The following is a 13524-nucleotide window of genomic DNA, read 5'->3' as shown; positions in this document are numbered from 1 at the left end:
TAGAGGATAACAGCCTACTACTGCTACCTGTTACTCCCTTAGCTCAAGTGATAGAGATCTGTGCTAAGAAGCTAAGGGGTCGAAAACGACTGAGGACCCAAGCTGGGGGTCAGTATGATGCTAGCTGATGAGATTTCTGTTGTTCCAGTTTCCTTTTTAAAAAAATCTAGAACATTACATTAAAAACATTATTGAGGTTGCAAAGTCAAGCACTCAAAAGTTAGGGAATGCAAGAATGAAAGTTGCCTGTGCAATCCTGATTTGGTTCCCTTGCTTCTATGCAGCTATTTTTTCACATACTATTTTTTCCACAGGACCCTGGCCTCATTCTGCTCACAAGATGGGCCTACTCTAGGGATCAATCACAGTTGTGTATTGAGGGAAGTTGCTATTTATAGGACGCCTGCTTTATTTGTTGCAGAAGTTGGAAGGTGTGTAGTGAGTGAGGCAGGAATTGCAGGAAGAGAAAGGATGATCTCATGGCTAAGATAGTTGAGTGCCATCCTGGAGAACTGGATTCTACCTCTGCCACAGTGTTTCTGTGTGATTCTAGGCAAGTCATTTAAACCAAGATGTTCACAGACGGCGACCAGTTATGTGATGTTCTTCATTTTCTGGGTCCCCAGCATGAGACTTGGGGCAAGATTTGCAGAAATTCTGAGCATTCACGACTGCAGCTGAAATCAATTGGAGCTGTGCTTTGAAACATATAAACTGATATAAAAATTCTAAGCGCTCTGAAAAATTAGGCCCTATGTGTCTCACGTTGGGTACCCAAAATTAGGGGACACTTTTGACTTTAATCTCTCTGTGCCTCAATTCATCATCTGTAAAATAGGGGGGATAATACCTTCTAATCTCATAGGGTGTTATGAAGCTAAATCCATTAATGTCTGTGAAGCACTCAGACAGTATAATAAAAGCATCCTAGAGACACCCAGGGGAAAATTAACAATTTTATATTCAGTGCAGGTTTGGATGGTGTGCAGTAAATAAAGCCTGGGGACACACATTTAATGAGGATGATAAAAAGAAAAGTTGAATAACTTCTCATTCGCTGAATGAGCCGGGGTCCTGTGGAGTAAATATCTCGTCATTGTGTAATTAAAGATTGTATCATATTGCATATGCACAAGGGAACTGAATTAAGGTTGCCCAGGCAATCTTATTTCTGGCTTTCCTAGCTTTAGAGTCCTTGACTTTGCAAACCTAAGTTCTTTTAATGTAGCCTTAAAGGGTTATGAGCCAGATTTACAAAGATATTTAGGTACCTACAGGTGCAGGTAGGCACCTAGTGGGATTTTCAAAAGCACCCAAGTAGATTAGGCACCTAACTCCCATTGATTTCAGTGGGCTTTGCATCAGGTATAAATGTACATGATCTCATCAACATAAAAGAAACATAGAACCATTAACTTTGGAGTTTTCTAACATATAAAAGAAGAGTTTTCAATCTTTGTTTTAAAATGTATATTTTTAAAGATTACACAGTACTCTGTTAATGTTTTGGGATCTTACAGTATCTCTAAATAGTACAAAATAATTAATATCCAGTAAGGGATCATCATCTGTTGCTTTTTATGGTTTGCCAATATCTTATCATGCCAATGCTATTGTCTATAATAGCTTTTCTAATCTAAGGGCCTGATCCAAAGCCAATTGAAGTCAATGGCCTGGTCTATATTACAAGTTAGGTCAACGTAAGCCACCTTCTGTCAACCTAGTTGTGCATGCGTCTACATTTAAATTTGTCTCCTGATGATGTAAGTGCCCCGTTACGCCAACCTAGTAGCACCACCTCCCTGAGCGGCATTGAGTCATGGTCAATGTACTGAGTGTGGCTGCTGTGTTGACCCTAACAGTCATCCAGGAGCTGTCCCACAGTGCCCAACACTGCCCACTCTGGTCACAATTGTGAATTCCATTGCCCATGGGTCACAGACCAAAAGCCACCCCCGATCCCCTTTAAAGCTCCATGAATTTTTCAAATGCTTTTTCCTGATTGGAAAGTACACCCAGCAGCTCTCCACTGTTGCGTGCAACTGCCCAGCTGGCTATGCCGGCTACACACTCCGGATGTGCTCCGACTTGGAGTGGACAGGAGATATTGGCTCTCTTGGGCCTGTGGGAAGAAGAGGCTGTGCAAGCACAGCTGTGGACCGGCCACAGCAATGCAGACGTCTACAAGCAGAGTGCACGGTGGTTACAGAAGAAGGGGTATGATCGGGATCAGCAGCAGTGCCGTGTGAAAGCAAAAGAACTGCAGCAGGCATACCAGAAGACCAGAGAAATCAACAGTCAATCCAGTGCCAAGCTGCAGACCTGCCACTTTTACAAAGAGCTGTATGCCGTACTTGGCAGAGACCCCACCACCACCCTGCAGACCACTGTTAATATCGCCAAGAAGCCCAAGCCACTGGCCCCTGTCATAAACAGCAAGGACAAGGACGAGGAGGATGGGGGACATGCGACTGGTGGATCCCAGCTATGCCATGGGCCAGGGCCTGTATGAGACCACCGCAGTTCAGTCAGTCCCGGCAGTTGAGCACCGATGAGCCTGATGCGGGGGGACGGCTCCTTGGGTAAGTGTGTACATTTATTTCCTATTACAGTGGTGGGTCTCCCAACTTAACAGGACACAGTGATTGCCTTTTCATTAATTTACTGGTACTAGAAGAGGTAGTATAACAAAGAGAGGTAGAGTTATCTGCTTTTTATTCCACTGTAGAGTAAGGCAAGGGCGGGCATGCAGAGCAGTTAGTTTATGTACACAGGGATGTCCCTTGAATCCTCCTGAGAGGTCTCAATAAAACTTTCATGGAGGTTCTCTGCAATCCTCTCCCGGAGGTTTCTAGGGATGGCAGCCTTATTTCTTCCTTGGCGGTAGGACACTCCCGCTCCAGTCAGCAACAACTTTGGCAGGCACCATTGCAGTATGCAGGCTAGCAGCATATAGGCCTGGGCGGCTTCAGGACACCAGCAGCAGCTGTGCTTTCTGTGCCTTTGTTACCCTCAGGAGTGAGATCAGCTAAAAATCATCACCACCTGTGGAAAACGATGCCAGTATCCAGTGCCATTGCCATATACTCATAGTTATATGCAAATGAGCAATTCCTTCCTCATTTCCCTCACCCTGGTGGGCCATACTCACCATGGCTGGTGCTGTGAGTGGCACCGTGCACAGGCACTTCCAAGCAGAAGTGCCAATGAGCTGGTCTTGTTTAAAACTTTAGGGGAGCAAGAGTGGGGAGTTCTGAATCTTAAGTTTCACTTTCCGTTGTGACTATCCTGACTATGACATCTCTGTGTGTTTTATCTGCAGCTGCTGCTATAGCAGCCCTGAGGGGTTCTCCCTCCATACCTGTGGAACGCCTGAACCAGATAAGGAGGAGAAGGAAGAGGACTCGGGATGACATTTTCAATGAGACCCTGCAAGTCCGTGCTGCATCAGACTGTGAGAACAGGGCCTGGAGGGTGATCATTGCAGACAGGCTGCAGAAGGAAAGAGCGGAGAGGAGAGAGTACCATCAGGAAAAGGAGAGGAAGATGCATCAGGACATAATTCACAGATATTATGCAGGACACAGCAGGCAGCTATAACCATTGGGATATTTTTCTCACTGAGATTCAATCTTGTGAGTAAACAGTGCCAGCGTCCCTTCAATCTACCAAAACCACATTCACCTATCATTCTGCACCTGCTGAGCCGGTAGCTGAATTTCCTTGGTGCTGTCAAGGTGGCCAGAATATGGTTTCATGAGCAAGGGGTAGACTGGGTCTCCCAGGATCACTATTGGCATTTCAACATTCCGAATGGTAATCTGCTGGACGGGAAAGAAAGTCCCTGCTTGCAGCTTTCTGAAAAGTCCTGCGTTCTTAAGATGTGAGTGTCATGCACCTTCCCTGACCAGCCCACATTGATGTCACTGAAACATTCCCGGTGAACCCCCAATGCTTGCATAATGATAGAAAAGTAGTCTTTCAGTTGAGGTACTCTGTGGCAAGGTGGTCTGGTGGCAAAATAGGGATATGCATGCCTCCTATTGCTCCACTGCAGTTCAGGAATCCCATTGCTGCAAATCCATCCATTATGTCCTGCACACTGCCAAGAATCACAATCCAGCCTAGCAGGAGGCAATTAATGGTCCGGCACACTTGCATGACACCAGTCCCCACGGTGCATTTTCCAACTCTAAAGTGATTTCCCACTGGCGGGTAGCAATCTGGAGTTGCAAATTTCCACGGAGCAATCAACAATCGCTTCTTCACTGTCAGTATAGCTCTCATTTTGGTATCCTGTGTTGGAGGGCTGGGGCAAGCTCAGCACACAGAATGTGGCCTTGTGCATCTGAAAGTTTTGCTCATCATCCCAAGCCTGCATTACGATGTGATCCTACTAGTCAGTACTTGTTTCTCGGGCCCAGAAGTGGCACTTCACATGCTTCTGCTCCATGAACACCACCAACAACCTTCAACTGGTTCTCACTATGACCCACAGCAATCTGTCCTCCAAAAATTCATCATGTTCCCCACTGATTCAGTTCTTGCAGATCTGTAAATACCTGAGGATCGTGCATCCTGTGCTTAAAACGCTTATGACAATAGTGGAGAGCTGTGCAGGTTCCATAGAATCATAGAATATCAGGGTTGGAAGGGACCTCAGGAGGTCATCTAGTCCAACCCCCTGCTCAAAGCAGGACCAATTCCCAACTAAACCATCCCAGCCAGGGCTTTATCAAGCCTGACCTTAAAAACCTCTAAGGAAGGAGATTCCACCACCTCCCTAGGTAACCCATTCCAGTGCTTCACCACCCTCCTAGTGAAAAAGTTTTTCCTAACATCCAACCTAAACCTCCCCCACTGCAACTTGAGACCATTACTCCTTGTTCTGTCATCTGCTACCACTGAGAACAGTCCATGCTTCTGTCAGAGATGGCAGACAGTGAGGAGGGCCCTGCAGGCTTGTGGGATTTTGAAAAAGGTGCGATAATTATGAGATATAGCTGACATTGTAGGATGGAGACAGTTGTACACTGGAAAGTTGACCCCTTGCTTCCAATCACCCCTGCATGACTCATTTCAACCCCACCATGCATTGCCAAAACGTCTCAAAAGACAGTGCTCTGGATGGTAGCAGGTTGCACACTGGGTTACCTACCCATGGTGCACCGCACTGTGCATCGATACAAATGCTCTTGGTGAGTACAAGTAATGCCTACAAATGGAGCCGAGCATGAACGTGCATCAGTGATATACTAATTGCGACGGCTTTGTGCCAATGTAACTTGCGTCGACCAAAATTTGTGATGTAGACATGTCCAGTAGGAGTCTTTCCATTGACTTCAATGTGCTTTCAATCAGGGCATAAGTGAGAACACAGGAACAGCATACAGCACCAGAGAAATTTGGCAATTAGCAGTGATCGTGCATTTAAACCATCTGCATTGTATTTGGCAAACAGGTCTTGGGGTTTATCTATATATATGAAATTTAGTCAAACTTCATTTATCCAAACTTAGATTATCTAAAAACAACCCATCAGTAATTGAGGTCCTGATCCATGTGATGTGTCAGTTGCACTGAAAAATATCCCGCTTATTCGAAGCCTGGAATTACTGAAATTACTTTTCCTCTACTCATTCAGATAAAAAAAGTTTCATATTATGGGCCAGATTCACCTTTGTTGCAACTCTATTTGTGTCTCTGGAGTTACACTGGGGATGAATTTGGCCCTGCTGTATGATGGAAGAAGTTCTGGTATAACATAGTTGAGGATTCTTCAGCCTTTTATAACAAAAAATATTCATATATCCATTGAAAAGTTTGAGAATCCCATAAGTCAAATGTTACTGGGACATATGTCAGTGGATCAGATAACCTTCTCTTCTACCTTAAATATAATATACCCGTGTAACTCCTATTATGTAAACCTTTTTATATGCTGTGGTCAGCCAATTAGCTGAATTGTATTGTATTTTTAAGAGTCCTGACGTTGTTCTAAACTAACATATTTATTTCACACTTGTATATGGAGACTTGGAATGGACTTCACAGATATGGAACATACACATTTCTGAAGGGAAGAGAGAGTTGCTGGAGGCTATTTGAGTTACTGCAAAGTTCTAGAATATGGTGACAAACCTAGGATGAGACAAGGAACACTGATAAAGGAGCAAATCCTGTGGATCCCAGGCACAAGAATCTAGTTTGGTTACACTGAGGATGGGTTAGGAATTGAGATGTACAGGGATGTCACATCCTCCTTTCAGCGAAGTCTAGCTCCATGGGATCGCTGCACACTGTCACAAGCGGAACTTGGGGTAAGCTCCCCACCCTCAAAAACTTCGAAACCGCCCAGGGGCTGAACCCGTCCCAGCTAGGGTGCCTTCGCCCATGGCGGTGCCTGATATGGCCACCTAGGAGTCCCTGGTACTGCCCCTGTAGAGCCCCCTCGATTGCTACACCCCATAGAACCCCTCTCCCCCACCGGGCATTCATGGCCCACCATAAAATTTCCATACCCAGATGCGGCCCTCAGTCCAAAAAGTTTGCCTATCCCATGTTAGATGTATCATCTTTTCTACTAAAGGCTGGGGTACCAGAGAGGAAAAGAGTTGTTTTACTACCCTAGATCTGCTCTGTCTCCACCCACTCTCCCAGCGTAGCTCATGAACCATGCAGAGAATGTTTCCAGTATGTTCAGGTGGTGGGAAGACAGTGCTGAAAAATAGCTGAGTCACTCCTCTGCATGGAAGGGAAGAGGCCTATGTGCAGAGAACTCCTCCATGCATGGAGTGGGGGAACAGAAGTTCTACCCCCATATTTGCACCATGAAATTCCATACAGTGGCTATAGAAGCTTTGGGCCAAACGCTGAAGTCGTCATTAATTCATTATTTCTGTTATTAATTTCTGATTCAGACCTTGTTTGACATTACTCCAACGTAAGACAATTGGAGCTTTACCTGAGCAAGAATTGAACAGAAACTAGATAAAGGCTTGAATAATTTGGTTCTTTATAAATTGTGCAAGTCAGATGTGTATTTCATTTCAACATATTGGCACAGTTTGTAGAAAATTATGGCCTTCCATGATATTCCTAACAGAAAGCTTAACAGGATAATATATTTCAGGGCTAGATTTAAGGCAAACCAGAGCCCAAGGAGTACCATAACATAAGGCACCCCATAGCTCCACTCCTTGGGCCCTGCTTCCACACTGTAGCTTCATCCCATCACCCCCTTGACATGGTGGTGGGGAGAAGGCTTGCTCACTTCCCATATTCAGTGGCAGCAGGATGGGGCAGAGTTATTGTCATGTTCTGGGGTGCGATCCAGAACAAGTAAGGGGTTGTGTCACCACCTGCCCTGTAACCCTGGGTGTCTTAACTGCTCTGCTGCTGTGGCTCACAGACTGGACACCAACAGCCAGTAGGCAAGCATGAAGTATCCTGAGTGACTGTGTGCTGTGCAACCCTGGTTCAGCACTCTGCTCAGACCCCAGCAGTCTGCTACAGAACAACAGACCCATTCTAGTCACTATCAACAGTTACCTTATGCAGGGGTGACTCCAACACCTCCCAGTCCTGAATTTCCCCAGAACAATCTGCCCTCAAGTGTCCAGCCCTCTCCTGGAACATTTCAGAGAAATAATAAGGTTTGTTTGCTTCTTTACAGCTTATTAACTTAACTGGAGTAAACACACCCTTCCCTTCAAGCCCAGCACTAAGTTGGCTTATAGTAAAAATAGAGCAAGTTTATTAACAAAAGGATATAGGTTAAGTGATACCAAGTAAAATAAATGAAGTTAGAAAGGGTTACAAACAAAAGTAAAAATACTCTTTGTAATGGCTAAGACTTAAAAACTACGGCCTTGGTAGATTTCTTACCAATCTTTCTCAGCTTCCAAGAGCTCTGTCCTCTTGTGTCTGTCCGGTGATGGATGCCAAAATGGCTTCTTTTTTCTCTTTATATTAGTGTCCCAAATTCATCTTTTTGTCCTCAGACTCAGGATGATCTCATGCTGTTCTTCTCTTCCTATCCCCCTGCTGATTCATATGTAAATGGGGCTTCCATTGCTTTTGATCACACCTTGTTTAATTCATTGGAGACAGGTTGATAGGTCCCTTCCCTTCTGTCTGGGGAAAACCTGTTTCTCCCTGTGTTTGTCACAGTCTTTAAAGCATAATATCATGCATTATCCATATTTTCTCATATAATGTTAATACATAGATTTCACAATGATATTAATCACCAGTGGATCATTAGCTTTCAGAAAGGACCTTACTCAATACACATTTGTTATACAGTAATATTGTATACAATCAGTTGATTCAGTTACTTATCATTTGAGATTCAGACCCTGGACTTTATAGCCCAAATGGTTTCTCTCTGTTGTTGGGGTATAGACACCATACTGTCTGTCTCCCCACCACCAATTTGTTTATCTTGTATGTAAACAGACCTTTATTGTCTCTGCCTGATGAGCAAATGAGCATTCCTTTGTCTAGGGCAGAATGGACTTGTACGCTGCTTGCCAAACACATTTTAAGGACCTAATTCTAGCACGTATTTGTAACTCTTTGTATACATCCCCTACCTACATCATGCAAGAATATTAATAACCAGTGAGTTGTTAGTTTTCCAATGATATTTTACATGACACCTTTTAGATACAGATTATGACGACAGTGTGTTGGATGTAGTGAGTATGTCAGGGCTGACAAGAGCTGTTGTCACAGAGTAGTCAACCACAAATGGGCCTCTGAGTCACAGTTATCATTCTAGGAATGGCATGAAGGGCTCCTTTTCCTCAGGAGCGTCAAGGTCCCTCGTCTCCCCAAAAAGGCAGGCAGCAGACCTCCAGCAACTGGAGTATATCTGCTTGGCTGAGTAGGCCAGGCCTGTTGCTCTCATATCTTCCTGCATCTCAGAGTCTCCTGCTGGGATGGTATTGGCAAAAACTCCCAGAGCTGTGGATTTGAGTTAACACCCCACTTAGGTGAAGGAACATTATGTAATTTTAAAGCTTTTGTTCTGGTTTCTCTGTGATGATGTCACTTCATTGGTTATTCTTGAGTCACATTTTCACACTTGTCTTTGCAACCATAAGGGCTAGATTTTTTTTTTTTTTTTTAAAGAAAGCTGAGATTTTGACACCATCGCACAACTAACTCCAAAAGCTGGGTCCCTAGGCATGAGCCTATAGTGCCTATGCCTATGACTTATTCCAGCACTGATCTAAGCTCATGCTTTGTGCATATACTTCAGTCCCACTTGTAAGCATTGCCTTCCTTGTGCTATACTCTACTTGAATGTATTTATTTATTTGTTTCTTTTTTGGAAAGAAAATTCTGAAATTAATCACATTTTCTTTTGACATTTGTTGGGACATACTTAAAAAGAGCAGCAGATTGATACTGTTCAAACAGTTATCCCCATAGAAACCTGTCTCTACAGAGAGGATTTGGAATTAGAATAAAACAGGACTATGTAGACAGATGGTCTTTATAACAGATACTGTACCTTTGCATTAACTTTTAGAAGAGTGGAATTTCAGAGACTGGCAATGTTCCAGAACCTGACATTGTTCCCCAATGTTTGGTATAAGTTCCTTTCTGTGTCTGACTGTCTAGCAATTAATTTTCAATCTACCTAAACAAAATATGTATTTTAATAATTACATATACATTACACCATTACACACTTCGGTCTAACTGCCCATTAATTTCTTTCTAGACAGAGTTATTTGTGCATGCCTTCAAGGATCAGCTGGTCAGAAGTGCCCTTTTAGCGCTATACACAGCCCGTCCAGGTTGTGTCCTCAAGAAGCCAACTGTCCCCAGAAACAGTGTGGAAGGGTGTGGTGATCAACAGGGTCAGGACCATCCATCTCAGATCAAACGGCAGAACTCTATACCTCACCATTCAGAATATGATGAAGAAGAGTGGGTAAGTAGCCTCAAAGTTCTTGCTTGAAACTCTATCAAAAAATCCACAGCTAAGTGTAGACAAACACGAGTCTTAATCTCCATGTCCCTCTTGTTAGAAAGACAGAATTTTAAAATTTTAAATACTGCTTTATTTTACAGATGCATAGATTCCATTTTCTGATTTATTTGAATCCCAGGAATACTTTTCTAATGAAGTCCCACAAAAGTAACTTGAAACAATTTTCTGATGAATAATTTGCTTGTGTGTGACTGTTTAGTTTGTACATATAGCAGTGTTGGAAGCGAAAATCTTCATGACCAGATGGGAAAAAGCCATGCTGTGTGTTTACCTCAATTCTTTTTGTCATTTAAGCAGATATAAAGGGGACTAAAAAGGAGTATGAAATCAAAGTGCAATTTTTGCTAAGAGTGAACATAAATAGTTTCAAAATGCATGAACTAATGATCAGTGAAAGAGAACTGTTTTCTATGAGTCTATTCTTAGAGGATATCTGAAATGCCAAAAAAGAATCAAACATGGTTTTTAAACGTCAACATTTTTAGCAGATCTTTCAATGATTTGTACAATTTATGCAGCTGAGATTTTGTGAATCCGTTATTTCAGTGGATGCTTTTATGATTGATCTTCTCCCTCAACACATTTCTCCTACATCCTCCATTCTATTTCTCGTCAGTTTCTTATACTCAGTTCATCACTGTGGTATCATGGATGCAAGTACTCCAACATATTAATCTTTGCTGTCAATAATTAATAATTAATCTTTGCTTGTGAGAGCTTCAGTATCTTCACACCTGAACTAAAGTTCTGCTTATACCATGAATATGGAAAGAAGAATATTTTTCAGATAAAGAAAAGACAAAAAATGTGCTTTTTATTTTAAATGAAAGCTGAAATGTTCATGTAATAACTTGACTCTGGGTGCTGGAGCTTTAAGAAGAACAAATAATATTGCAAGACTTGCGATAAAATCATGAGTGTTGATGACATTGAAAAGATTAATAATTTTGTACAAGTTGAATCTTAGTTCATTTTAATACATTTGCAGTTACGTAAACGCTACCTTGGTTTTATTTGTTTGTTGAAGCTTTATTTTATTTCTTTATAACATGAGTACAGACTTCTAACAGTTGTCTAAATCAGCAGTGAAGCACTTAAGCACATGCTTAATTTGAAATATGTAAGTATTCCCATTAAAGTTAAGCACATGCTTAAGTATTTTGTGAGATCAGGGCCTAAATTATCCTCTCATTAGCTTCCCATTCTCTGTTTTAATGGAAAGCTGATGGCATATATTATCTTAGTTTTAATTACTGAACTCTTGTCAACATGGTGGAAATAGAGCAAGTGCTTGGAAAGTGTGAGAAAAATGCTTAATCTAATCTGCAATTTAGTTATGCAATAAGATTTCTTTGAAAATTTGTTTGGAAGTTAGAAAACAATTAAACCTCAAAGGAATATTGTGCTTTCTGTGACTCTCTATGCCATGTGCAGTATTCTTCATCTTTGTGTTGGTGCAGATACATATTGCTTTTCTTTCACTATATCAAAGAAACCAGAAGTTTCTTGTAGCTGGGAGTCTAAGTTTAGTTTGTCTGAAATCTAAAATAATGTCCTACAAAACTCTTAAATTGACCCAGGTTTTGCTACTTTAAATAACTCCATTTTTTATTTTTTTATAATACTGGTGATTTATTTTACAAGCATCTGGAGTCATGAGTTCTAGGCCCAACTTTAAAAAAAATGCAAAAAAATATTTCTTTATAAGGAGTAGCTTCCAACTTTCTATTTTAATATTCTGTTTTTCATGTTGAGTGGGCAAGGATATCTGAGAAACTGAATTATTCTTAACTAATCTGTGTGTGTCGTACAAAGAAAGTATATTTAAAAAGAATGCATATGCAGATTTCTAGTAACTTATGAAACTGCCTATATTCCTTGAGACGCATACGCCGTTAGGCTAAAACTTAATGTACAAACTAAACCCTTTTGAAAAATAGCTTTTTGTATTTCTGTTCTTTGTTGTTTATTTATATCTGGTAAGAGGTTTTTCTTTGCCTTTTTGAGTATACATTTCTAATCAACTTACTGTAGGTCCTATTTCTGCAACTGGATCCAAATTGGTGGATCCATTGGGGTTCTGTAGTGAAGCAGGGATCTTGCTATGCTGATCCAGTTGCAGGATCAGGGCCCTGAGCAGCAGTGCTATAATGCACCTTTCTCTTTGGATGTCAAATACAAACATTAATGCTAGACAGTTGACAGCAGTATTGATTGAGCTACTTATACTGGTGTAATTGTAAGCACTATGCTTAGATAGTACCAAAGCATTACTGCTTAAGGGAAAATATTTAACTTGATAGTTACAGATTGCCTCTGAATAGTTACTTCCTTCTCTGCTTGCCAGCTGCTTCTGCTATCCTAGAACCTCCCTCCAGGGAGGGGAAAAAATGTCATGTCATGCATAATGCAAAAGTGGGTGGGCAGACTGCCACTTGGAAGTGTTTCTGCTCTACATTTCTAACTTACTAGTTAACATGGTTGGTGTTACAATGCTATTTGTATAGTAATAATAAAAACATACAATGGCGAGAACAAGCTGACTTTTTCCCCAGTTAAAATGGCAATTCTAGAAGATTACATATAAAAATATTTATAAAAGCAATTAGCATACCAAAAATTATGCAATTGAATGTTGACAGTGGAAAGTAATCAGTATTTTGTATATAATTATTTTATTTTTGATAGTATTTTAACCAGTGTGCTAATACTGCTGTGTGCAATATCTGAATATATTGTAATTCCTGTGTCAAATATTCTCCCACCTGCAATAGCCTATTTCCCAGTGTCTCCAACCTTTTTACGCACAAGATCACTTTTTGAATTTAAGTGCAACCCAGGATCTACCCCAACCCTTCTCTGAAGCCCTGCCCCACTCACTCCATTCCTCCCCCCCCCCCTTCGTTGCTGGCTATCCTCCACCCTCACTCACTTTCACTAGCTGCAGGCGCCTGCCGGGTGGCACTTACTGCAGACCGCTCCCACGCCACTCCCGGAAGGGGCCAATGTGGCCTCTAGGGGGAGGGTAGAGTGACCAGACAGCAACTGTGAAAAAATGGGACAGGGGGTGGGGAGTAATAGGCGCCTATATAAGAAAAAGTCCCCAAAAACGGGACTGTCCCTTTAAAAACCAGGACATCTGGTCACCCTAGGGGAGGGCACGTGGCTCCGCATTCTGCAGGCACCGCCCCCGCAGCTCCCATTGGCCACAGTTCCCCGTTCCCAGCCAATGGGAGCTCTGTGGGCAGTGCTTTCAGGCAGAAGCAGTGCGCAGACACCCTTGCCCCTCCATCCCGCAGGGCCACGGCAGCGTGCTGGCCGCTTCCGGGAGTGGCGTGGGGCCAGGACAGGCAGGGAGCCTGCCTTCGCCCCACTGCACCGCCGGACTTTTAGCGGCCGGAGATCGCAGTCGACTGGCAGAGTCTCCAGGACCGACCAGTCAATTGCGATCAACCGGTTGGTGACCACTGCTATATCCCATTCCAAAGTACTGTCCCATCATGAGAGGACATTAG

At 42.5% G+C, this 13524-nt stretch overlaps 1 protein-coding gene across 8 annotated transcripts in view; it reads left to right on the top strand.

Moving 5' to 3' along the window:
- INPP4B (inositol polyphosphate-4-phosphatase type II B) overlaps positions 1-13524 on the top strand; it is a 305271-nt gene that overhangs the window by 195982 nt on the left and 95765 nt on the right. For 6 of the 8 annotated variants that reach the window (XM_065404687.1, XM_065404693.1, XM_065404689.1 and 3 more), the window contains one exon: positions 9737-9949. The exons of the other annotated variants lie outside the window; for them this stretch is intronic. In XM_065404687.1, the coding sequence (XP_065260759.1) occupies positions 9737-9949 (213 nt within the window). The remainder of the gene's footprint in view (positions 1-9736; positions 9950-13524) is intronic. 8 annotated transcript variants of the gene reach the window in all.

This window comes from Emys orbicularis, chromosome 5 (genome assembly GCF_028017835.1).
Source record: "Emys orbicularis isolate rEmyOrb1 chromosome 5, rEmyOrb1.hap1, whole genome shotgun sequence".
NCBI lineage: Eukaryota > Metazoa > Chordata > Testudines > Emydidae > Emys > Emys orbicularis.
This window is presented reverse-complemented; position numbering and strand designations above follow the sequence as displayed.